This window comes from Lissotriton vulgaris, chromosome 6 (genome assembly GCF_964263255.1).
Source record: "Lissotriton vulgaris chromosome 6, aLisVul1.2, whole genome shotgun sequence".
Lineage (NCBI taxonomy): Eukaryota > Metazoa > Chordata > Amphibia > Caudata > Salamandridae > Lissotriton > Lissotriton vulgaris.
The window spans coordinates 776266504-776294324 of NC_141694.1; the positions used below are offsets into that span (position 1 = coordinate 776266504).

The 27821-nt window shown below is 44.9% G+C and overlaps 1 protein-coding gene across 1 annotated transcript in view; it reads left to right on the plus strand.

Annotated features, from left to right (window-relative positions):
- The window catches only part of LOC147707973 (amine sulfotransferase-like), a 442169-nt gene that overhangs the window by 327495 nt on the left and 86853 nt on the right, over positions 1–27821 (plus strand). Inside the window, exon 6 of the mRNA XM_086926784.1 lies at positions 3560–3737. Coding sequence (XP_086782910.1) covers positions 3560–3737 — 178 coding nt within the window. The remainder of the gene's footprint in view (positions 1–3559; positions 3738–27821) is intronic.

Below are 27821 nucleotides of genomic sequence, written 5' to 3' on the forward strand. Positions count from 1 at the left end.
TGGTTACCACTTGATGTAGATTGATGGTAATTGTATTTCCTAAATGGCCATTTTGCAACTAATTGCAATTAGGAAATTCTTTGGACATGGTGTTAGTGGATCACTACTTGGAAATCCATTTTTGCAATTCCCTTTTTAGCGATTTCACAAAGGCAATTTCTACTGGATGGAAATCGCATTTTGAAACACCTAAAATGCCTTTCATCAATTCAGAAATGGCATTTTGCATTTCCTAATGGCTTGAAATTGTGACCGGCACCAGTAGAAAATTAACAATGCCTTCGTACATATGGCCCTGAGGGCCAGATGCATAAAAATATGTTTTTCGATTCCCTAATTGCAAATCTTTGCGATTCGCAATTAGGGAATCGCAAAACGGCATGCATGAAAGTGTGCAGTACACTTTCTGCAATTCCTAAGGGGTCGCAAATGACCTACCTCATAAATATTAATGAGGTAGGTCACAATTTGCGGCCCACTAGGAATCACAAAAATCACAGGTATGGTGGCCTGCTGAGATCAGCAGACCAGCATGTCTATGATTGCTTTTAAATAATGCAGTCATTTTTTTTCCTTAACCGCATGCGCGCTAGCGGTTTTCCCGCTGCGCGCTGAAAATTTGAAAATCGCGTGTTACGTGACAAAGCCAGCTCGTCATGCGCGTAGCGCAGGTAACGCCCATGACGAGCTGGCTTTGTCATCAGCACTGGGTTAAAGGAAAACGAGACGCTTTATAAAAGGAAAACTGAAAAGTTTTCTTTTAATTTTTTAAGACAAGGCAGTGGTCCGTGAGACCACTGCCTGCTCTTTAAAATGCTTTCACAAACATTCACAAAGTGGAAGGGGTCCGTTGGGGACCCCTTTCCCATTTGGAATGTCTTACCACCTACTTGAAGTAGGTGGTAATATGCATATTTTTTGCAACGACATTCACGGTCAAAAAACATTCATGCATACTGTTAGGATTCGTGTTTTAGCAGGGACGGCCTAAACATGCCCCTACCAAATAGCGAATCACAAACCCATTTTGCAATCTGGTAACATGTTACGGAATCGCAAAATTGGGTTTGATACATCGCAAAATCATTTTTTGTGATCGTAAACAGGCCGATTCGCAGAATCTGCCCGTTTACGGGGAGAAAAATGCTTGATGCATCTGGCCCTAAGTTTCTTTACGAAGCCCTACTGGTCGCAGCCACAGCTACCTAGGGTTGTGGTAAGGCTAAGTAAACAAGACTTCCTGGACCAAAGATGGAATTTGTGAGTGCACTCTTCTGTAAGGCTCTACAGCCATATCATATAGTTAATCCAAATCTGCATATTCTGGCACTGAGAAGCCAGAGAAATCCTAAAACGGCTGGTGAGATGTGGACACATAAATGGACACATTTATGTTGTCTTGCTGCATTATTCTGGACAGAGTAAGACCCCGAGATGTGCTCTTACATAATCTAGATGTGCTAAGAAGAATGAGGTGGTAACCTGAAACTTCCTCTGGAATACCAGATACTGGACTCTTTGTTACACAACATGCATGGTAGAGAAGGTGCTTTTGGAGACTTGATTTACTTGGGGAACACGGGATAGCCTGGAGTACATGATCACTACCATTTTTCTTATTTCTATCCACACTGTTGATATCTACAGTTCCCTGACGACAGGCTGCCATGAGTTGGTAGTTTGTCCAGTCGGGACATGACAAGAGCCAGCTAGGTGTACTAGGTCTTACTTGAATTTACACCTGTGAAACCACATTTAAACACCCTCATATGCCATTTGGATCAGATCATTAAGTTCTAGTTTTAAGGCTAATAAAACTATTCCTATTCAACATTACTTTATCTTTGGAGCTTATGTAGTTCTGTAATGGCATCTCAGTGAAATTGCACTAATATAAAACTTAGAAACAAGTGCCAACATTCTAATTATGCAAGAATGGGCTATCTGAGTCCTCCTAAGACTTAGTACAAGGCTATTAAACAAACATACCTGAGGCAGGATTCCAGGTTAAAACTTAATTTGTTTATTTAAAAATACGATCTTTACAGATAGAAAAAAGTAAGTAGTTAGGTAATTAGTAATAAGCATATTCTAAAACTATCAAAGTATAATTCTGAAATACAGATTACTCTCTAAGCAATTGCAAAAAGCTATAACTATAAATCAGTAACCAGACTAACTATGGTACTTCGAGAGACAACAAGTTCCTACTGCATTTCATTGGTTAGGATATGCATAACTATTTATGGAAAAAAGTGGACGTTATGTCACAGCAATACAATGGTATGTTCAGCTAATGAATAAAACACATAGTACACAGGCAGGCAACCTCCGTTATCCTATGCTATAGTAATCCTAACTGTACCTTTTGATCCTTGCATCCCCTTGTACTCCCATGATTCCCCTACTATTGTACAACTCCTTGACTATGTAAAGCGCTCTGATACCCTAACGGGTCTAGTTCGCGCTCTATAAAACACAAAAATAAAATAAAAATAAAATAGTTTAGGTTCATTTTAGGTTTTACTCTGCAAATATGATTAGCTGTCGAGGAATGCTGATAGCAGCCTAAGCATGCTAATTGAAAAAAAGTTTAAACGTTTAAATTAGGCATTAACATGTTAAAATTGGACTTCACAAACTATACATTTAATATATCTCCTCTACATTCTTTGCTGTTCACAGGAAGGTAAATGTTATTGTTTTCCCCAAATTGAGTCCACATTTTACTAATTCACAAAAACAACAATTGGAACATTTTAGAAAATAGGGGAGGATTAACATAGCTGTAGATGACATACCGACAAACTTTTCATGAACGAAAGTTACATTCGGGTACCATTAAAGGTGCATTATAAAATTCAGTTTCACGGAAAACAGATGTTCTGCATTTTCTGACTGCAACGTTCTCTTTTTACTTGAAAACGTCCCAGGATTTTCAGCAGCGGTAGTGTAGGATACGAACATTGGTGTTCCCAGAATATAGGTAAGAGGGAGCCACACAAAGGTATTGAACATATATGTTCTTCCAGTGAGGAGAATACCATGGAACACCCCCTTATGCCATGGATGTGTAGAGCTGAAGATATGTCTCTATCTGTCCTGCTGGTACTCCTCAGGTTTGCGGTAAAAGAATAGTAATATGAATTGAAAATATGACATGCATACATTTCCATACAAACACGTAATAACTACATTCAGAATGATTGTACAATTGCCAAGTGAAGGGTGTCATTTTGGAGTCCTAGTAACAACTTGTGGTGTTTGCCGAAATGTCCTCATGTCAACGATTTCTAAAGTATGTCTACTTTAACAAAATGCAGTTTGCACTTTGTAAGTTACAGACTGCAGTTTCTGCATGCTACTGAGTTCAGTTTCATAGCTCGTCATATGATTTGTGGACCTGTTAAATAAATGCTGTTTGTGCTCTGGACCCCATGGAAACATCCAAACATGGACATAATTAATATCTGGGGTCTTCGCTGTGTAATGTTCAAGAAGGGCAGTTAGAATTTCTTTTTCCAGCTCATATTAAGTAACAAGATTTTGTTCATTTTAGGATCTGAAAGGTGCTGTACTGAAGATATGCAGCTTCGTAGGAAAGGCACTAGATGACCAAACAGTGGACGCCATAGTGGAACGAGCAACTTTTAAGAACATGAAAAAAGATGTGACGGCAAATTACGAAAATCTTGGGGAGAACGAAAAGTCCAAAACAATGACGTTCCTGCGCAAAGGTAATTAACAAAATAGACAGCAACCCATTTTATTTGCTGGTAATTATTATTTTGAGCATCACGTGAAAAAACACCCATTCTCATTTTGTTTTTTCTCTTTATCTGTTGATAGAGTATGTTGCTATGTAGCTGTGAGTTATCATGTATCTATTTAATTGGATAGGATACAGATATCTTTAACAAAAGCATCACATTTCTTAACTGGGATTCCTATTAGATTTCCCAAAAAGTATTGAAATTACATAAAACCTTTTTATGTATTTTATTATATATTTAATTTTAGTAGAAATTTAGCCTTTCTGTGTGGCCTCCCCAGGCTTTGTTTATGTTTGTTGGACACGTTTTGCTATCATTCAGGCTCTGCACTGTGAGGCTGCTATTAGGTTCACTGTGCATGTGTTCTGACCCTAAACCATGAGGTTAATTTGCCTGTTATAGTGCCCCAGAGTCAGTTAGCATTCTAGTGCTAACAATGTAATTACACTAAACACCCACCCACCACTGATGTCACTGGTCAGGTGACACAGCTCTAATAAAAGTGGCCGAGCGCACATGCTCTGGCCCAGTTGCACCCAGTAACCAGTGTGTCCGTGTCTCAGTGATTATCAGCATGAGGGCCTAAGCCCCGACCTTGCAACGGCGATGAGGGCGGAGCTGTGCCCAGCGTGTCACAGCACAAAGAAAACTTGATGGGAAAGGGAATGAGAGCTGCCTGCACCGACAGCACACCCCCCTGGAAAAGGAGCCGGCCGCCGAGAGGCCCGCGGGGCGTGTGACGAGCCTCGGGCCTGGAGGAGAATGAGAAGGTGACCGGGAGCCCACCCGCACCTCTCCGACCTGCTGTAAGCCGCCCTACTGTGGCGGTGCCCCGAGGAAGATTAGCGGACCGACCGGAGCCTACCCGCGTCGGCCGCTACTGACCCCATCACGAAGAGACCAACGCGGAGCCCACCTGCGTGGTTGAACAGGCCCGTCGGCCGAAGGTGAGCCCGTGACCGTGACCGGCAACAAAAGCGAAGCCCACCCGCAAGGGTCAGAACAGTATAATGGCGGCCGCCAGCTAGCGCCGCCGGGAACACTGTAAAGCGGACCCCACCCACTATGAACACTGACTGTGCCCCAACCGAGTAAGCGGCGTCGGCTACTACCCCCTAATAAAGACAAGACCAGCGAAGCCCACCCGTGGCCTGTCTGCAGCGTCCCCGTCCTCCACACCGTGTGTGAAGTGCGGCGGCGGGGTGAATAAACTTCAAAGGAGAGCGCCCGCAGCGTGAGGAGAGCTGCCGGGCGCTGAGACTATGAAAGCGGCAACTGCGGCAGTAAAAGTTGAACTGCACAGGGAAGCGGGACAGAGTAATGAATTAAAGCGAGTGCGGCAGCTGAAGACATGGTGAGTGGCTGCCGCCGCACTTACTCCACGAGACTCCGAAGGCCTGTGTGTATCACCCTCCTCCCTGCGCCGCCTGAACTAGAATAAGAATAAAAGGCCTACCGTGTGACGGAAAGTGGTGTTGCTGTCCGGTGAGAGGACCTCAAGCGATGTCCGTCGGGATCAATCATCAATGCCAGTACCCCGCCCACTCATCATAGCGCTCAACATAGGGATCAGGAGCCAGGCCCAAAACAGAGCAGGCAGACTCCAACAGTAACGCCTGTGTTCACCCCCACGCAGCGTGTGAACAGAGACAGCGGAGGGGCCAGTAAATACGGCACCTGCAAACCCCCCCCTGCGCAGACCGAGACAAAGCATGCTGCGAGGGCCGGGAAGACATTAAAAGCAAGAGTGCCACTCACTGCGGCGAAATTGGAGCCCGTGTGGAGCACCAATGTGGCATCTGACCTCCGCTGTGTGTGTACAGGGAGCAGCTGTGGAGGCATGGCAGGGATCCCAGCATTGTACGCGAAGGACCTGGAATAAATTTGTGAGGTCTTTGAAATACAACACGAAGCCTGAAGCAAGTGAAAAGATTCCGAGGCTGAAAGGAGAGAAAGACTGCAGGTGCGTGCAAAAGAGCTCCCCTGCCATCTAGTGGACCTTCTCAGTACTGCAGCGAATGGAGATAAACAAGCCAAATAAATACACACACAGCCAAGAGCGCATGGCCCACACAAGGGATGCCCTGAGACTGATAGAGAACCACCTGCTGGCAGGTGGCTATTCCCAAGGAGAAGAGAACCCAAGAAAGGCAGAACCCAAGAAAGGCAACACTACCACAGCACGTGACAGAAGGACGACTACCACCAGAGGAGAGGAAAGAAAGACAACAGCGAGCGCTTGTAGAGTGTGCAAGAAAACACTGCTACACCGGAACGCCACCAAGCCACCACACAGCCTGAGAAGATAAAAGGCGACGGCGCAGGAGCGCGCCAGAAGCACAAAAATGCGACAGAATCCCAGAAAAGCTCCAGAAGCCCCAGAAGCGCGTCAGGAGTGCAGCAACTCCACACAGGACATTCTAGAGGATAAGCAGCAAATGCACAGAAGAAAAGCGAACAAAGAGCGCAGCCATCAGCGCGCGAAAAGGAAGACCAGAAGAACGTCAACGGAGTGGTGACGCAACCCTCCAAAAGCAATACTCCAGAAGCACCTATGCCACGCCAGAAGAGAGCACAGCGATGCCTGGTGGCCACAGGCCATCGCTACAGGAGAATGGCGGAGACAGGAGCAACCCCCTCACGAACCGACGATGGTTTTGGAACCCGGCACCAGGAAGTGCAAAGCCGCATGACACGAATGCGCAGCAGTGCAGACTACACGAACCCAAAGCAAGACACGAGGAACACCCGAAGAGCGCACCCAGATGCGCAGCGAGGCAAGCCAAACTGCGACGCAAAGAAAATGGTTGCGCAGGCAACCCGCAGCATTGAAGTCTCAACACACGAGGAACCGGACTACTCAGCCTGGCCACAAAGCACGAAGTCGACCAGTCAGATGGTCGCACCAAGAAGTCGACCAGTCAGTTGGTCACGCCACAAAACCTACCTGCTGGACATTGGCAGAAGGGACCAGCACGAGGTCCAAGAAGCTCGCACCTCGAAGCCTACCTGCTGGACATCGGCAGAAGGGACCAGCACGAGGTCCAAGAAGTTCAGCCAAGGCGCAGTCCGCGAACATGGACCAACGAACTTCAAAGTCACAAGTAATGGAGGCGACTGAAAGAGGAAGTGAAGGTCACGACGCTAACTCTGAAAGTTAAATGACAAGAAGATAGTGTCCTAGGACTAGGACAAGACCAGAAAGACACGTGCAGAATGCGCGCGCTGCATGGGGAAGCCTGGCCAAAGAAGAAGATGAAGAAGATTGGGCCAGGGTACGTCGCGAGAAGAAGGAGAAGGAAGGACGATCAGAGTGGCCACCGCCACTAAGAAAAGAAGGAAGAAGAAATCAAAGTGGCACACTGCCATTTCAAGAAGAAGGAAGAAAGATCAGAGTGGCCACCGCCACTAAGAAAAGAAGGGAGAAGAAATCAGAGTGGCACACTGCCACTGCAAGAAGAAGCAGCCCCTGCGGAAAGAAAGAAGGTGACAGGCACTGGAACACCTGAGTACATTGGAGGACAAGACCTGGCAAGAGCACCGGCAGCGTAGACCAAAGACAACTACCTACGAGCCATCCATCCACATGGCGAACGCAGAAGAGAGCAAGCTAGACTGTTGGCGACATCTACCTCTAGGGTTGAGCGGAAGATTGGATTGCGAGACTGCTCAGGCCCCCGGAAGCTGAGGAACTGACCACCTCACACCAGCCCGTGGCAACCCAGGAAGCAGAGGCCTCAAGGGACTCTGGGGGCAGCAAGTCCCATACAGGAGACAGATCTACAGCGGCGTGTCTGCAGGACCCACGGGGATGAAATCCTTGCGAGCAAGGAAAAGAGTCGACAACTCAACCTTCAGGTGGAACTAGGACACAACGGTGAGGCTCGTGGAGCGCCCTGCTCATGGCCCGAAGGATGTGGTGGAGCAACACGACCGAAAACACCAGTCCAGTGGAAACCTGGCAAAGAGGTCCTCCCAGACATCTGGTGAGAGAAGAACACCGGCGGGAGGGGCATCCTAGTGAGAGGGATGTTTGCACCTACTCTCATCACCTGCCAAGAGACAACATTAAAGCCTGCCCGGAAACATCACGAAGCTAGAATGGAGAAAAGAAGCCAGAAGACAGTCAACACTTATATCGTCCATCTCTCTCCAACTACTCATCATCCCCAAGTGAGCGAAGCAAAGGCAGGGCTAATAACAACGTCCAGACGGCACAGATAAAGAATGAACCTGCCGAACAACTGCGAACTGTGCCACAGAGAACTATTGGTCCTGGATGCAGGAACTACACTCCTTGCGGCCTGCAGACAGCAAAAGAGACTCAGTTGAAAACATAAGTCCAATGTTACATTTTTGTATCTTTTCTTTTCCCCACAGGATTTTGAACTTTTTCCGTTTGGTTTGATTTTTACCAATTTTGGGAGGGATGTAGTGCCCCAGAGTCAGTTAGCATTCTAGTGCTAACAATGTAATTATACTAAATACCCACCCACCACTGATGTCACTGGTCAGGTGACACAGCTCTAATAAAAGTGGCCGAGCGCACGTGCTCTGGGCCAGTTGCACCCAGTAACCAGTGTGTCCGTGTCTCAGTGATTATCAGCATGAGGGCCTAGGGCCCCGACCTTTCACCTGTAGCCAATCAGCTTATTGAGATTATGGATGGGTGGAGCTCATGGCGCTTTGCGCTGCGGAATTCTGCAGTTACCTAAAAACTTTGTGAGATTCTGCGGAGTTCTGGTCTGTCTCGTTGCTTGCACCGATTATTAGCTCTGAGAGCTTACAGCATGAATGGCACGACAGGGCATGCCAGAGGGCCCTGCTTCTTCCTGCCACTTAAGGAGATTTTCTAATTAGAGGCAGCTATTGCAACGCGAGAGCCAACTATCTCAACATGAGCAGTAGCGACCTGCAGCAACAGCCCATATTGGGAAATCTCACCAGGAGGCAGTCTAGCACTCGTATTTTCTCGCTCATGCTCGCAAACTAATCTTTAGCTAGCCACACGCAAGAAAAAAAGCACCACACAGCCGTTGGCAGAATTTTTGCCAGAGCGCAGAGCGGACAGAGGGGCATGCATTTCAGGAGCTTTCTCATGGATTTTAACATACCAAATCAGGTAGCTGCATTAGCATCAACATATGGGTTAAAGGAAAGAGCAGTGTGCAGCAAAACACCCACGTTCCTGGCAGTTGTGCAAGGGGAAGGGAAAGGCCCTAGGTCAGAGGCAGTGCAACAAGCGAGGAGGGCAACCTAAACTTCAGGATCTCAGTTTTATCTGAATTGAGTTGTAGACAGCTGTTGTGCATCCAATGAGCAATGGACACAAGAGAGCCCTGAAAGTCACCAAATACAGTGTCATTGAGTTTATTTAAAGATAGCATTAGTTGAGGATCGTCTGCACAAGAGACGATGTTCATGCCCCAAAGTTGCACAGCTAAAGCGGCCATTTCAGAGCACAGCCAGTAAAACCTGCCTGCTCCAGTGTTTGTAAAATGATCTTGTGCCATACAGTATTGAGGGCCGTGGAGGGATCTAATAAGGTAACCACCACCTTCTGCCCTGCGTTGAGCTTACTTCTGATGTATTGAGTGACTCAAAAAAGGGATAGTTCTGTGCTGAAACCGTCACAGTAGCCTGACTTGATAGAATGTAAAATCTCATTCTGTTCCACATAGTTGATGATTTGATGGTTCATCAGGGCTTCTAACATCTACAATCTTGCCGAGATGAGGCAGGTGAGACATGGGCCTGTAGTTACTCAGGGTGCATGGGTCGGTGTTTTCTTTTTTAAATAAAGGAACCAGCAGTGCATTTTTCCAGCTGAGACTTTCGCTACTTTCTAAAGAGAGGTTACAAAGGGCATTCACTTTTGAATTAATGGCAGGCGCCACCTTGGCAAGCAGGAAGGTGGTAAATGGATCAAAAGGTGAGCCAGATCTGACTTTACTAATTATTTTCTCTGAGTCCGCTAATAAGATTGGGTCGAATGATTCAAGTCATGCACTTGTCTTTTCAGGAGAGGTGGCAGAGGTTAGCTCAGGGATGGGGGTGATGGGGTATATTGAATATGGAATCTATTTTTTCCTCTTTTTTTCCAGGTCTCTGGCTGCAAAAAAGTTTTGATAATTTTAAAAGCTATCCTGGGGATGTTTTCAGTGGCAGCAATTTGTGAAGATAAGAAAGCAAATGTACCTTTTTTGATATTGGTCCAGAATAGTTTGAGGGCAGTGCTATAAGCCCACCTGTACTCAATGTCATAGATCCAACGCCATTTGCTTTCCAATTGCTTGCATTTCAGTTTTTCTACTTGAAGATTGGGTGTGAATCAGTTTGTGGAAAGTGTGGCGTTGTAACTGGAAAAAGATTTGGAGGGAGCCAGAGTATCAAAGTATTGTACGAAGAAGAAGTTGAGGAGCTGACTACCTTGGAGCTAACTCCATTCCCTCCAAGGTAGTCACCTCATTCTGAGAAAGCATGTGTGAAAAGCTGGACTGAGGGATATTCCTCCACGGTATAGAGATGTTCATGGATGTATTAGAACCAGTTCATACTGAAGAAAGAGACACTTGGAAAGGCACTAGAAAGTGATCTGTCCAGACTAATGGAAGAGGGAAACCAACCATGAGGGAAGGTTATTCGGAGAATATCAAATCCGGGGTATTTCAACCACGATGAGTAGCGCCCGTTACATATTGGGAAAAGTTAAGGTCACCTATTCCTCCACTAAATTGTTCTGCTGCACTGCAGTTAGGCGATACAAAAGGGGATGATGGACGGAGCGTTGGAGCAAATCAAACACTCACCCCCAGTCAACTGATCTGGGTTTAATCCATCACCATTCTTTAGCTCACTCAGCCACCCCAGTTCAGACATGGCCATATGCAAATCAGTCTGACCCTGTGCCTAATGGGAACAGTCCAGCCCGAACTGCCAAGCCATGTCTTCCCTGGACCGGAAACAAGCATCCTGGGACCGGTTTCGGATTCATAATCCTCATCAGCCAGGCTATCTTGAATCCAGTGGCCAAGTGAGCAAGGGACTCACGTCTGAGCATACCCTGCCAACTTAGGGCGAACAAAGCGGTACAAAAGGGGATGATGGACGGAGCGTTTGAGCAAATCAAACACTCCCCCCAGTCAACTGATCTGGGTTTAATCCATCACCATTCTTTAGCTCACTCAGCCACCCCAGTTCAGACATGGCCATATGCAAATCAGTCTGACCCTGTGCCTAATGGGAACAGTCCAGCCCAAACTGCCAAGCCATGTCTTCCCTGGACCGGAAACAAGCATCCTGGGACCGGTTTCGGATTCATAATCCTCATCAGCCAGGCTATCTTGAATCCAGTGGCCAAGTGAGCAAGGGACTCACGTCTGAGCATACCCTGCCAACTTAGGTCGAACAAAGCGATACAAAAGGGGATGATGGACGGAGCATTTGAGCAAATCAAACACTCACCCCCAGTCAACTGATCTGGGTTTAATCCATCACCATTCTTTAGCTCACTCAGCCACCCCAGTTCAGACATGACCACATGCAAATCAGTCTGACCCTGTGGCTCATGGGAACAGTCCAGCCCGAACTGCCAAGCCATGTCTTCCCTGGACCGGAAACAAGCATCCTGGGACCGGTTTCGGATTCATAATCCTCATCAGCCAGGCTATCTTGAATCCAGTGGCCAAGTGAGCAAGGGACTCACGTCTGAGCATACCCTGCCAACTTAGGGCGAACAAAGCGATACAAAAGGGGATGATGGACAGAGCGTTTGAGCAAATAAAACACTCACCCCCAGTCAACTGATCTGGGTTGAATCCGAAACCGGTCCCAGGATGCTTGTTTCCGGTCCAGGGAAGACATGGCTTGGCAGTTCGGGATGGACTGTTCCCATGAGGCACAGGGTCAGACTGATTTGCATATTGCCATGTCTGAACTGGGGTGGCTGAGTGAGCTAAAGAATGGTGATGGATTAAGCCCAGATCAGTTGACTGGGGGTGAGTGTTTGATTTGCTCAAACGCTCCGTCCATCATCCCCTTTTGTATCGCACTGCAGTTAGGATCATACACATGCACATTGAAATCTCCAAGGAGTGCAAAGTTGGAATATTGTAGCAGGAAAGTTGTAAGTACAGTGATAAGAGTGTCAAGGGCTGAAGCTCAATCTTTGGGGGGCGGCAAACTAATGCTCCTGAGAGTGAGAAATTGGGGCTATCTGGAGGAAGAAGACCAGACCCTTGAGGAGATCTATGCCCTCAAGTTTTAACAAAGTGTATCAGAAATGTGAACAATATATGTTGGCAATCCCACCACCCACTCCTGTCCCAGTTATATATGAACACTGACTTTGATTGTTGATTTGTAGTTTATTATTGATTTATCATTATAACTTAAAAATATCAAGTTTCCAGTTCACTTAATACTACTTTGTGCAAATTTGCTTATCACATGGTGTTGAATATTCTAAATTGGTTTGGGAATTGCATTGGGTTTTTTCTTAGCTTTGACATTTTGTGCTACCTGTTGAACTTGTTATACTTGTGCCGAGAGTATTGCACAGAACTTAATGGAGACTACAAAAGTTCTGAATAGGAAGTAGCGCACTGCACGCTGCTGGTCACAGTGTAGTAGAAAACTGCCCTCACAGCATAACCAAATACCCACCTGCCTGGACAACTCCGCCTTCTGAGCAATTATGGTCACCCACAGGGGTGTGCCACTGGCTGCCTGAAGAACCAGGCATAAAGGGCGGTGGAAGAGCTTAGTAAATCATTGCAGAACAAAGGCTGTCAAACTTGGGCTTCTTTGATTCCCAAACAAATGACATACATTTGCAGAAAAGGGGTTTGAACAAGCCTTGTATGCTGCATTTCCCATATTGCCAGTCTGTCCATAGAATTGTATTCTAATTTCCCAATTCAAGATGAGTAGAGTATTTTACTGTGATGTTAGTTTATCTTTAAATCATATTAAAGGAGATTTTTTTTTTTACATTTCTTTTTGGTTTTTCATATATGAAAATATAATTCCATCACTAATTAAGGCAAAGAAGTATATGTACATGCTATGCAGGTCATGGCAAAGCAAATAACAACAAATGAAACATTGCAGTGTGAGCTCAATATCAACTCTAAAAAATGCTAGTGAACATTAAGTAGCCCCTCTATTCCTGATCATACCATTTCTCCATTTCCCTTCTCGGACATGGAGTCACTCTGGCTCTGGGTTGGAGAGATGCAGGTCCAGTCCTTCTTATTCCTAAATCAAGCACTCCATTGGGTAAACAGACAAATATAGAGTACAAAATATCGAATGGACATAATATCGAGTACAAATATAGGCTGGACAGAATATCGAATGGACAGAATATAGACATAAAAAATATCGTTTTGAAGGTAAGAAATGTAATATCGAATTTTAAAATATAGATAGTCAAAATATCGAAGTACATAATATAGGTTAAGAAAAATATCGAACTTTTAATAATGTCGAATTTTTTATAGTGTATTTTATGTGTTAAAAGTGTTTATTCATGTTATAATGTAATTTAATGAATGAATATAATGTTATTTAAATTTTGCGTAATTTAATTCTGTAGCGGGTTGTGGGTTTATAGGGGAATAGGGTGGGAAGTAATTTAATTATAATTAATTGAATATGTAAATTTATTTATTGGTATTTGTTTATAATTAATTGTTAATTAATTTTTATTTTACAATTAATTAAATTTTAATTGGCAATTAATTTAATTTAATTGATTAATTGATAATTATGTTAATTTAACTAATTTAATTTCTGTAGCGGGTTGTGGGTTTATAGGGGAGTAGGGTGGGAAGTAATTTAAATATAATTAAATAAATATCTTAATTTATGTAGTGTAATTTAATTATAATTAATTAAATATATACATTTATTTATTTGTATTTGTTTATAATTAATTGTTAATTAATTTTAATTTAGTAATTAATTACATTTTAATTGCCAATTAATTTTATTTAATTGATTAATTGATAATTATGTTAATTTAACTAATTTAATTTCTGTAGCGGGTTGTGGGTTTATAGGGGAGTAGGGTGGGAAGTAATTTAATTATAATTAATTAAATATGTAAATTTATGTGGTGTAATTTAATTATAATTAAGTAAATATGTAAATGTATTTATTGGTATTTGTTTATAGTTAATAGTTAAATTATTTTTATTTGGTAATTAATTACATTTTAATTGCCAAATAATTTTATTTAATTGATTAATTGATAATTATGTTAATTTAAGTAATTTAACTTCTGTAGCAGGTTGTCGGTCTACAGGGGAATAGGGTGGGAAGTAATTTAATTATCACTAATTACATATGTTAATTTTTTTGTGTATTAATAGATTTTAATTGTTAAGTAACTGTTTAATTACTAACCAATTAATTGTTAATTTGTAATAAATTAGTGTTAATAGATAATTAATTGTAATGATTAAATTAAACTAGTATTTGTAATTAATTAATTATTATATTTTATTAAAGATGTAATTACTTTTAATATTTTTTTTTATAGATATTAATATATATATCTTTTTAAATAATATATGAAGTATCTACTTTCCCTACTGTTGCACTCACTGGAGTGGGAATAGTAATTTTTACCCCTACGCTATCCAACGCTTTCCCTACTTTTGCAGTCTCTGGAGTGGGAATTGTACGTTTTACCCCTACGCTATCCAACCCTTTCCCTACTGTTGCACTCTCTGGAGTGGGAATAGTAATTTTTACCCCTACGCTATCCAACGCTTTCCCTACTGTTGCACTCTCTGGAGTGGGAATAGTAATTTTTACCCCTACGCTATCCAACGCTTTCCCTACTGTTGCACTCTCTGGAGTGGGAATAGTAATTTTTACCCCTACGCTATCCAACGCTTTCCCTACTGTTGCACTCTCTGGAGTGGGAATAGTAATTTTTACCCCTACACTATCCAACGCTTTCCCAACTGTTGCGCACTCTGGAGTGGGAATAGTAAGTTTTACCCCTACGCTATCCAACCCTTTCCCTACTGTTGCACTCTGTGGAGTGGGAATAGTAATTTTTACCCCTATGCTATCCAACGCTTTCCCTACTGTTGCACTCTCTGGAGTGGGAATAGTAATTTTACACTTCCGCTATGCTACGGTAATAATATTGTATATTTTTTAATTATATTATGTTACTATATATAAATATGATAGTAATTTTTTTTATATAACTTTAATTAATTATTTAATTATTATAAGGTAATTTTAGTTTTTTTAAGTATATTTTAGTAAATCATTTTTAATATTAATTTACTTTAACATTGTTTTTAATAAAGTCAATATTTTTACAAACTATATTTTTGTAAACAATATTTTTTACTCAATATTTTTGTAATTACCTGTTTGTAGATACAAAGTCGATATTCTGTCTGTCGATATTTTGTCGCCGATATTTTTGGTAGTCGATATTATGACCCTCGATATTATGTCAGTGATTCCTCCATTGTGTTCAGCCTGGTCTTTTGGATTTGATCTGGTCTAGCCCAAGCACATGGCCCCAGTTGGCTGTTTATGTTTTTAAGAACTACTTGTCAGTTTAAAACTCCAGTTTTGTCATTTTGGTCTTGTTTTGTTCATTGAAGCTCTATTTCTCTAACCAGGTCTGGAACCTTTATGTGTGTTATTTTCACTGTTATCCTGCTTGAAGTGTTGCAGAAGTACTTCATTTATTGCCTCTTACGTTGTGGAGGAGTGTGGCTCAATGGTTAGAGCGGCAGACCCTGATGCAGAGTTCTGGCCCGGGACCAGGGTTTAATTCCCGCCTCGGCGGTTCTTGGGCTCAATTTCCTCAGACCTGACAATTCTCGCCTCAGTGCCTATTCTAATCATGGGCCCCGTGCTACAACTCTGGGCAATAGCTTGCTTAACCTCCACACCGGCCCCAACAGCGCTAGGATGCCTGGCTTCACCCTGGGGGTGCCCAGGAGTGGACACTTCACAGGAGAAGCGAGGAAGGGTTCCACAGCGGTATGAGTAATAGCGCCAGGAAACTGCTTGTTGGCAGTGCGCTCTACAAATACCTTGACATTTACATAACTTAATCCTGACTGCTCTGTGCCAACCTACCAGAGGGTGAGCACAAGGTAATTTAAAATGTGTTTCTGACTTACCCATACTAGGATTGCTTGGACATGGTGCATACCTCTGCTAACCAGAAACTCAATTTCTAACATTCGTGGTTAGGGGTGAGGATATGGCTTGTGTTTTTGCAGTGACATACAGTAATTTGATTCACACTACCAATCCATACCAAAGACCAAATCAAACTCTTTCCAGTTCTCCCTGATTGGCATTTTTTTTTTTTCTAAAATCACGTCTCTGACTGGAGGTTCAACACCTGCAGCTGCAAATATGCACTTTCAGCTGGCCAGCCTGGAGGGTTGTACTGTAGCCCAGCTCAATGATTTATACAAGGGAGTTGGGCTTCTTGCAAAGAGGTCCACCAGTAAGGTAGAGCTGCAAAAGGCCTGGGCAGAAACTTGTACTGCTTTGAATGAAATCTCAGAGGAGGAATAAGAGCCTGTAAGAGGAGGAAGAATTGGACCAAGACTCATAGGAGATCTGGGACTGCCACCTGTGAAGGGGAGGGTGTTGCTTGGATTTGAATTTGCCTTAAATTAATGAAAATACAAGAGGCATTTAGTAAAATAGGAACAAGTTGATTCGTTTAAACGCTGAGGCCGAGATGCCTCAACAGAGTCTGTCAGCTCAAAGTCTCTTGTTGCACAAGGTTTTGCCAGCTGTTATATACAGTTCATAAGGTGCAATAAAACAATTTTCTATATCCCAAAAAGCATCTCAGTTGTAAATCAATCAAGTTTGGGCATCTAATAAGGACACAGGTGGCTCTCAACCTCAGGGAGAGCTCGTGTGGGCCAGTGTGTATCTGACAGATGTCTGGCATGAGAAGTGCATGATCACTATGTGCGGTGTGCATGTCCTGATTGGTTTAGTGCTTCAATCTACATGTGGTATCTAGCTTTGCAGTATTTTTGAGGAACACGAGCCCTTGGCCAAGTGGGTTTTATTGGGGCCAATTCCTCTGACCAGTTTCTGGTGCAACTATCTATCTGTGGGATTGATCAGGATTTGTCCTTAGCACACATTTGTCTATAGGTTAATAGAGTCCTGTTAGAAATGGGTATCGTGGTGCAGAGCAGGTGGGCCAAACTCCAGGGCATTGTGTAACGCATCCGCGCAGCACACACAGGTGACACACAAGGCACACTACAAAAAGAGATCACACCAGTTCAGGTGGAAAAAACAGCATATGTATTATGCAGGACAGCAAGAGGTTTTCACAGGGGTGAACACAGTGCACAACTGGCACCCGGTGGTCATGTACAGAAGGGGACTATTTACAGGGCAGGCCGCTGCCACAACCATTGCAACAGGACACAAGGTAAAGGAAAGTCCATCAATAAATGTATTACAGCCAGCAACTACTGGCAACGAACTGAACTCAGCTCAGCACATTAGCATGAGCCCCCTTAGGCATAAAAGCGTAAGCAGGAGGCATAAACATAAGCATAAATCAGGTGAACATCACATTAGGCACCATTAGGCAGACAAATACAGCTTCATCACCTTCGGGTCAGGCATGTCAACACACTAACATGTGGCATCTTGTGCATATTCCCTGGCAACGTAATCCGGCAGGGACCTAGAAAGAAAAGCAGGCTTGCAGGCCGGGAGGACTCACCCTAGGCTTAAAGACGGCATCCGGCCCTGGGGGCAAGATAATATTACCATGGGATGAAACACCATCCATAGTCAGCCTTAAGGGATACACATTAACATGAACATTCTTAGGTGGCATAAAATCAACAGCATAAATCAAGGTGGGAGTCCCCCCTAAGCATATAACATGTTATGCTTCACATCAGCAGCGACATAAGTACATGGGGCATAAATCTCATCCTGCATTAGGCCCCAATCACATTAGCATAGGGCATACCCATAATAGTATTTGGCATCTCCATAGGCAGGATAACATTAGACCTGAACCTGAGTCATAGGGGCAATATCATTAGGCAAAAACCTATTGGCAAGTCCAACAGTCTGGGGCATAACCTGTAGGCCTCAAATTAGCATGGGCCACCCTGGGCATGAAGTAGGGGGCAGCAACATGAGCCAAAAACATCGTTAAGAGGACACTTGATGCAAATACACCGGGAGTAGCGGCCTCAAAGATACAGATTCGCTTCTGGCGCTACTGCGACTGGGGAGCCCCTACTCGGGGACCCCCAAATTACCAATGCCCCGACCATGGCAACTGCCCACTGTCCATCGGGGCAGTTGAGTACAGGAAAGTCAGTACTGTTACAGGGAACGGGCACCGACCATATGCCACGACACGCCCCCCAACCACGGGATGACTGAACCCCACTCCTGGACTCACTTCAGGTATGCCCTCAGTTGCAGTGTTGCCACTACCATTGCAGCTGCCCTCTGTCCAACGGGGCAGCTGAGTAGAGGCAACAAGAGACCACTGGCCAAGATAGAGTCCCCAGTGGGACTTAAACTTCACACAAAACTGCACACAACGCAGCTACAGCGGGCAGCTGTGTAGAGAGACCAGCGTGGGCCCTCCTGGGACCCTCCCAGCAACCGCAATGCTTCCTCGGAGTCACACTCACCGGGCTCTCCTTGTTTGCTGCTCCTCCTCATGGGGGCACGGACAGGCGGGGTGGCTCTTGATGTCCTCGCGGGCAGGGAAGGCACCGACAATCTGCCTCGGCAGTCCATGCCTGCCTCTCTCGCACACGGGTCTCCCTCGTCTCCTTTACGCTGCAGGCTGGTGGCAGGCGCGGGGTTTCCTTTCCCACCAGGGAGCCCCGCTAGTGGCAGCACCTTCCTGGCGGCTCAACTACGCTCCTCACCCGGGTCCCGCTCCTGGGGCCCGGGACTCCACGGACTACCTGCGGGGCTCTCCCTTCCACCTGGGAGCCCCAAAAGTCAATTCAATTCAATTTCAAGCTTTATTCGACTATTAAAAACAATCACAAAAGCGTACAATAAAACACAATACAGACATTATAATAAAACAATAGCTCAGAAATGAAGAATTTCTGAAGATTTCAAACACCAGACTTTTCCTATGAGAAATGGCTTTGAGTAAAAAAGTAGCAGTAAAAAAACAGGTGTCTGCAGAGTCAAGTGCAAATAACAATTCCATGGCTTGGGTAATAGTATACACTGATAATCTTAAAAACATAGGTCTGAGATAGAGACGGCGAAGATGCATATAGAGTGGGCAGATAAGCATAAAATGCCGAGTACTTTGCCTAGTCTGACCATCACAAGGACAGGGAGAATGGCTAGGAAGTTTCATCTCAGGGAAGGCAACTAAGTTATGTACAATACCAAGTCTGAGTCGCGTCAGAACAAACTGATGGGACTGCTTGGTTATGAATTTTAGGTACATAGGCATGCCCTTTCCTTCAGGTTTAGTGGTGTGATAAAATACATAGGTAGACATGGTGGTACACTTTAACCTACGCATATCAGACTTAGTTTGGATGAAAACATCTTTAAGTTCCTTTTTCGATACAGTAACGGCACAATAAGGATCCTTAATGATGTCAAAATTAAATACCTCGCCATAAGTAGACGAGACATAGCTTAGCCAGGGAATCTTAAGGACTTTGTCCAACTTCAAACAATCGGTGATAATCTTCCTAGAAAAAGTATTGACCTCCATACCATGAGGGGTCTTAATCCCATCAGATCAGTCAGATAATTTAAACAAACCTCACTATGGCACAGTACAGTAGGTGCCGAGGGAGGTAGGCAAAGCAATCTTCTAAGGAACCCATTCTCGGTATTTTGCAGTGCCCTATGCTGACTATAGCCCCAAATACCAGAGCCGTACAGAGCAATAGACGCACATCTATGCCTGTAAATGTCTACCATATCAGGTATACGACGGCTTCCTAGCTTTGCAGCGAAACGAAAAATACCAGATGAGCTTTTGGCCATTCTACCATTAACATTTGAGATCTCCTGGGACCATGTCCCCTTATTGTTAAAGGTAACACCGAGGTAGCAGAACCTATCCACTACCTCAATATTATGATTGTTAAAATGGAACGGCATAACAGACTTCATCCGTTTACCACAGGCCATAATAAAGGTCTTGGTGTTATTTATTTTCAATTTCCTCTCATTATTAAAATTATAAAAAGTATTCATAAGTTTCTGTAGCCCATTTGGAGTACGTGAGAGAAGCACCGTATCGTCGGCATAAAGCAGAACTGGTACGGGAAGTCCACCGACTTGAGGGGAATCAGCCTGGACCTTTTTGAGTTCAGATTCAATAGAATTGATAAAGAGGGAAAATAGCAGGGGGGCCAGTACACAGCCCTGCCTTATGCCTGACTTAACCCTGATTTTCTCCGTACATTCACCCGACGGACCAAAACGTATCTGGGCCGACAGCTTATTATAGAGACGAGCCAGAAAGTGAATAATTGCCGGGGGGGCGCCCATGGCCAATAAAGTGCACCACAAGAGTTCATGGTCCACAAGGTCAAAGGCGCTCGAAAGGTCGGCAAAACAGAGAAATAGGGAACCTTGTTTCGCTCTCGTATATTTCCCTATAAGGAGGTCAAGGTTAAGGCACTGCTCCGTAGTCCCTAAGCCTTTGCGGAAACCAAATTGGGATTCAGCCATGATATTATTTTCTTCAACCCACTCCTCCAACCTTATTAGGAGAACCCTGCTCATAATCTTCAGGGAGGAATCAAGAAGGGAGATAGGGCGATAGTTCTTTGCCTCGCCTCTATCTCCCTTTTTGTAAATAGGTAGAATTAGGGATTCACTCCAAGTAGGAGGGGTATTCTCCAGGACTGATGCATTAAACACCTGGGTCAGGAGTGGGCACCAGAGACTGGGGTTAGATTTATACAGATCTACCGGGACCCCATCGGGTCCCGGTGCCTTTCCTCCTTTGCTCTGGCTTAGGGAGATAACCACCTCTGATAGGGTAATATCCAAGGGTATCCTAGTTTCAGACGTCAAAATAGTAGGACCGTCAGAGTCTCCCCCGGGTGGGTTAAAAATACCAGAAAAATGGGAAACCCATTTGGCTTCACTGACCTGCGCAGACAATTTGGGAAACTCTTCATTGACAAGGAAAGGGCTGTTAACCGTGGACCAAAACAGCCTACTGTCCCGTAGCACCAATGCTTGGTTCAGGGCATCCCAGGCAAGTTCCCTGAGTTCCTGCTTCCTACGTACAAGATTGATTTTATAGGTAAGCCTATGTAATTTGACGGCCTCCCTATCTCTCGGGAATTTTGATAAGGCCAGCTTGAGTTCCCGCAGGGATTGAGTACATAGGCTATCAAACCAGCCCACGTTTTGGTTCCTAATTCGGGCTTTAGTAATAATAAGGCACCTTTTTACAGCATCACCGAGTGCCACAAAATTTGTTATAATGCACCCGTTAGGGGCCTCGGGATTAAGGCAGCTATAAATTTCAGCGAACCCCTCTTTAATAATTCTAGCTTGCAATTTTTCGGAGTTATCCAAATTCCACTTTATACGGAATCCATTCTGTCTATGTGGGGTAACATCTTCTAATACCAAATAATCATTCTTAACACTAGGCCCCCATGCAGAAATAAGCATGGTGATCGCATGGTGATCACTACCTCCAAGATCAGTAACAACGGGAACCGTACAATGAGGAGTAAGATGCGTAGAAACCAGTAAGTGATCAATGGCAGAAGACGAGTTGGGTCCTACAAAAGTTGGAACAGGCTTACCATCCGCATCTAGGGCCGGGGAATGGATCATAAGATCCAGGTTCAACACGAGGGAATTAAAGGAGTCACCATGGGGAGTATGTACAAAATGTGCTCTGTTTTCCCCGTTATCCCCATCATAACCACAAATTCTAGTAAAGGAATATGGGCAGGTACCGAGGTTAAAGTCCCCACCCCAAATGATGTCAATTGGTTTACTGACATCGTTTCGCATGTTCCTCAAAATAGGACCCAGCTCCTCTGCCACCGAGGTATCTGAGGCATTAAACAGATTATTATAGTGGTTAACCACCACTAAAACATGACCCTTAGTATGTTCTATTATTAAAATTTGGGAGTGGTGGCCCACAGGGAGGTAGGAAATCAGACATAATGGAAGTTTAACTGATGTAAAAATCACTAACCCCCCTTTAGCCCTACCCATACCTGTCCTTATTGCCTGGTTGTTATAAGACACAAACCCATCAAGTTCAATATCATCAGTTGCCCAGGTCTCTTGTAAGCATAAAATATCAAAGTCGGTGAGGATTTCATTCCACCCCAGAGAGGCCGATTGCCTGCTCCACCCTGCAACATTCCAGGTAACAAAGTTCATCCCAGGGAAACAAGTGGGGGGTTGAATAAGCACTGGTACCGTGGCAACTAAAACATTATTGACAGGTAGAGGGTCCAATAATACTGGATAAGCCACGGGGATTATCGGGGCAGTTTGAGACATTGCAAGATCTTGAATAGGAATAGGGCTACTGTCGGGCATTACCGTAGGCTCTTTATCAAAAGAAATAGTGGGGTCTACAGCAGTGGGCAGTCAATCAACACCATTGAGGCCACTCAGACAATTAAAACGATTAAAATTATGGAAGGGTGTCAGAGGTGGTTGAAAAACAGGTTGGGCTGGATACCCACAAAATCTACCCCTCCAATCAACCCTTGTCCATTTGTCCTGAGCTTGGTCACGATGCATATGTACAGGGGGGAAGAAAAAAGATACAGGCAGGGTCCGAATGGTGGATTCAGATGATCTATTCGACCCCGAGCAAATGTAGTGAACCGTCCTTGGGTCTCTAAAGCTCACCAAAATACAGTCCCCTACTATTGACTTCCTGGTCTTACCCAGCCAGGGTACCCTTCTTACCATCACAATTTCATTATTAAAATATGCTGGAAGAGGTCTATTCCAGTTCAACCATTTAATTACTTGATTTTTAAGTGAGAAGAAATTCTCACCTTCCCCCATCTCCAGGGGAGGAACCCCGGCCATAACTACCATAAGATCGTTAGCTTCGGGAGGAAGCTTGGGTCTCCGAACTCTAGGGGCAGGTTTCTCTGGTAAAGGGGGGGGGAATACCGTCACCATTTACAGCCCCATTGGGATTTATAACAGGGGGAGTAGTACCTGCGGATATTAGTGGGGGAATGATAGTTTTACTATGGCATGGAGGAACTGGTTTGGCCAAGAGGGGTTGCAAAGTAGGGGTGGCAGAAGTCACCACAGTTGGTCCGTGGATAGCTAAGGGAGGCTGTGAGGTGGGGGGTAGGGTGGGAGGGGACATAGTCTCAGGGGGTCGTCCAAGGGTATTGACCTGCGAGTTCAAACTACTTAATGTAGCCTCAAGAATAGTTAGTCTGATCTCCACTCTCTTAATACTCTCGCTGATAGGCTGCAGCAGAGATTCTAGGTTCCCCTGGGAGACAACTGGGGGCAATAGAGTAGGCAGGCTATTTATAAGGAGAGGAGCAGGACCCGTAACTTCATTAGACTTACCGGGAACTGGAACAGACTTAGTAGGTTTTCCAAAATCGGAATGGGAAAGTTTAGGTTTACCCTTACCTCCCCTCGTCTTCCTTCTACGCTTATTAGGGGGAGGGCCGTGCAACTCGGCCACTGTAACTAATTTAGGCTTAGCTTTCCTTGATTTAGAAATATGGGTAGGTTGAGATGTAAGATCAATAGCCGTACAACAGAGGCTAGTGGAAGGGGTAGGGTTTGGAGCCTGGACGGCAGGTTGACAGGGACTAACAGTACATTCTCTCAACAAAAGAGGGACTCCTTCCTGTGAAAGAGATTCCTCACTAACAATCAACGGAGGGCCACCGTCTAGAGTGTCTACCAGGGGTCTACGTTTCAGATTTTCAATAGAGCGACGGCGCTCAACCCTGCGTTCTGCAAGGGCAGTATCCAAATCTCCCTCTTCCTCCGCCAAAGAGCGTGGAAAATATGTATCCAGGGTTCTAATCTTTGACCCCCCCAGCTTCACTATAGATTTGTTCAAAGCTGGTGAAGGCATGATAGGTAAATGGGATTTCTTGGACAACAAGGGCTAGGTACAAACCAGTACCACAAAACAAATGGACAGGAAAGTATGGCCGGCCCGGCCTAATCTGGCCTATGAGGGCCTAAGAGGGCCCGCCCTTAGTCCGGGCTTTGTCTCGGGATATGTCCCGCACACGCGTCCCGCTCACGCGTTGCAGCACCAGGACTTATAAGAGATGATGGAAAAGGGGAGGAGCCACGGGAAGAGGCGGCAGGTGTGCCAGGTGATCCACGCACAGCCTGGTGGGCCTCGCAGTCCCGTCCTCCGTTTCCGCAACTGTTTCCCCTGGCGCAGTATCTCCCTTCCAGCGACGACTTCCCAGCAGGGTCACAAAAGTCAAAGGCTCCAAAAGTCAAAGGCTCCAAAACACTCCGCTGCGAGTGGCCCCCGCGAAGCGGGGGCCGCGAGGAGATATGAAGGGCGGACTAGAGGGGAGGAGGAGCCACGGGAAGAGGCGGCAGGTGTGCCAGGTGATCCACACACAGCCTGGTGGGCCTCGCAGTCCCGTCCTCCGTTTCCGCAACTGTTTCCCCTGGCGCAGTATCTCCGTTCCAGCGACGACTTCCCAGCAGGGTCACAAAAGTCAAAGGCTCCAAAAGTCAAAGGCTCCAAAACACTCCGCTGCGAGCGGTACCCCGAAAGTCACTTGCTGCACCTCCTCACCAGGGGAGGCGGAGTAGGCTCCCGCTCTCCCAGGACTTTTCCAGCCGACTCCACTAGCCCTGCCCACAACCAGGTTGGAGCTTGCGTCGCTGTGGGAAGCGCAGTGGCCCTCAGGGCTCTCCCACAGCACTCTGCCCGGGCCGGCGGCAGTGATTACCGGCCATATTAAAGTGTGGGGTGGGCTCCCGCTGGCGTCACGATAAACCCGCGGGGTAGGCTCCCGCTGGGTTTTGAAGTATATCTCGTGGCACCCTTGCACGGTGGTGGCAATAATGCGGTCTAGGCTCCCGCTGTAATGTCCAGACAGCAGAGCTTCCTCACGCGGGGTGAGCACTCGCTTTAATTAAGTCAGCACAAGGGCGCAATCACGTGGGGTTGGCTCCCGCAGCGCTTTTAAATAAAACTGTTTTTGCTGGCCCACAGCACGGCTGGATCCCCGCTTCTTCTCCTTGGGGGAATGAACTTAGGCGCTAGAAAGCGGCACAGGCGGGGCAGCATTACCATAAAGCTAAGCATGAGCGAATTTTGCGGATCTCGCGTTCGCGAATTTTGCGGATTTGCGGATTCGCAATCCGCAAAATCCGCGAATTCCTGCGAATTTGCGGATTTTTTTTTTTTTGTGTTCGCCCGTGTTTCTGCCAGTTCGCGAGGGTTTTTTACACTTTCGCAAATTGCGAACTTACCTGTCGGGTCGCAAGTTTCGCGAACTTGTTGTTTCTACGTGTCCAGCCTGTTTGGGACACTCTTCTTCATCACTGCCACTCTCTGTCACCACTGCCACTCTCTGACTACTCATGCCACCCTCTGGCCCACCCATGCCACCCTCTGTTTCATCACCACACCCTCTGGTTGTCCAGTGTACATTATTTTCGGCAAAGCAAAGCACACCTTCCCTGCCTCAAGTGACCTGAATTAATTTGGGGCTGATTAATGTGTCACAGAATATTTTTTTAGCTGGCACCTGCTTCCTTAGTGCGCCCTGATTAGTGATCTTTTGCACTTGCTAAGTGCTTTCATTGTTGCAAAATTAGTTACAACACCTGCCCTGCCCCAACTGACAATAATGAATTAGGGGCTGATTAATGGATTTTAACTTCCAGCCTGGCTCCTGCTTGTCTCCCTTAGCTGTAATTCAGGACCTTTGTGGCATATGTGTAACTATTCTGAGGTTCAGAGCAGGGTCACATAATAGTTTCAACTGGCAACTGAACTCTGGAGGGGCCCCTCAGGAAGCACTACAGGAAATGGCTACAAATGATGAGCCTGAACTTTTGAACCTGGTAAGTAGTTACTTTCAGTTTTGCTAAGATCGTATTTCTGCAATTTTGCACTTATTCGCGGGGCGCGAACTCACGCGAACTCACGCGAACAGTGCGAGCAGTGCGAGCAAAATCCGCTGCTCGCGGATTTGCGGATTTTGCGGGAGATTCGCAAATCTCGCGGATTGCGGATTTCCCGAAAATCCGCAAAATCCGCGAGCGGAACGGATTTTCCGCCCATGCCTACATAAAGCGCTGCAGTCACTGACTCTTCTCTTCCCCAGGGCGGTACCCCTAAAGCGCTTTCCTTGTGCAGGAGTGCAGGCATGGAGTACAGGCACTTCAACCAGGGGAATATAGAGCTCTCGCAGCGCTGCAGGTGTCAGCTCCTCCCCTTCTGGGCATGTAGGGGATGGTGCTCACGCTCCTCCTCTACTGGGCAATCAGTATAGAGCGCCACCCTCACCAAGCACTGGATAGCAGACAGGGAAGCACAGACCAACCCAGTTTAGCACTCCTTTCTCCTGGGCAGCACAAGTACAGCGCTCTTCTTTTCCAGGCACTGGGCAGCAGAGCGGCAGGCACTACTGGGCAAGGTCATTAATGTATATATTCTAGGACTACTTCAACAAATCTCAAAACATGTATATGGAATAACCAATAGGGACACTAATGATTAGAAAAGTAGAAAATTATATTTATAAGATTTTTCTTATTCTTATTTGTGCATAAAAACAAATATAATAGGAATAGGGAAACAAAGGTCCTACAGAGGCTAACAAATAAACAACATTCTAACTGCATTCATTCAAAGTACATACATCCTACATTCAAACTAATCATATTGATGTATATGATCTTCCTAACACTACATAATTTCATTTATAATTGATATGACAGATAAGTAGTAAATTGATGAAAGTATGGTTCTTTAAAGTGGTTTCCAATTAGTGACTCTACGTGCTTTTCGACAACACAGCTGTCTTCATCAGGAGTTCCACCATTGAATGTTGTACTCTGTAAAGACAATATATAGGTATATTTCATATATCATTAGTCATATACATTAGTTTCACTGTTGTGCATTTATTCACTTTTTATTAGACTCATGTTATTTGGTTAAAAATGTATCCTCACATACTTCAGAGTAGAAAGAGCCAAACATAACAATACAAACATGTTAAAAGAACATATAATGCACTAGTATTAACATCTACACAGGTGGCTATATATGTGCACATCTGTCGAAACATGTTCAGCCACATGGGCTTGCACGTTAGGACACCAAAATTACTGTTCATACTAAAAAATAGTTCCCCTCACCAAATTGATTGGATATAATCCATCCGTGTGAAAATAGGAGAAGATAAACTTTTCACAGGTAAGTATTGCACAAAAGTGGATACCTAATAATGAAAACGGAAATACAAGGGTCAACAAATGTTTGTATATAAAGCAGACGATTTAAAAGGGGAGAGCCAAAAAGTGATTTTACCATATAGATCAGCAGGAGATGGTACAATGCACAAACTAATGCGGCTTGTGCATAAAAAGCAAGCTCAGTCTTGCACCTCGTATAAAAGAGTGGCCCTGAGCAGGTCCAAAAGGCCAAAACTAATGCACCTACAGGTAATGAATGAGATGAAAAAATAGAGAAAAGAAACCACTTATAAACTGATCGGTATCTATAGTCAGTGGTAATACATTCAATCCAACTGCGAGTTACCTTAAAGTGGCCGCCTCTGTCCTGTAACAATAGCCAATGATGCTCGGTCTGATTAAAACACGAATATGAATCTACGATAAAAATAAGCATAAAAGTGTCAAGAGATGTTTAAGCTTCCGAGACTTGAGATTGCCAGATAGGCATGCTGTCCATACATTGCAGAAGAGAAAGTACCTGTTTGTAAATCTTTTCCGCTGAGTAGGATGAGCTGCAGATCCTAGCCTTCTAAAAATGACGCTGGAAAAACAGTCCAGATA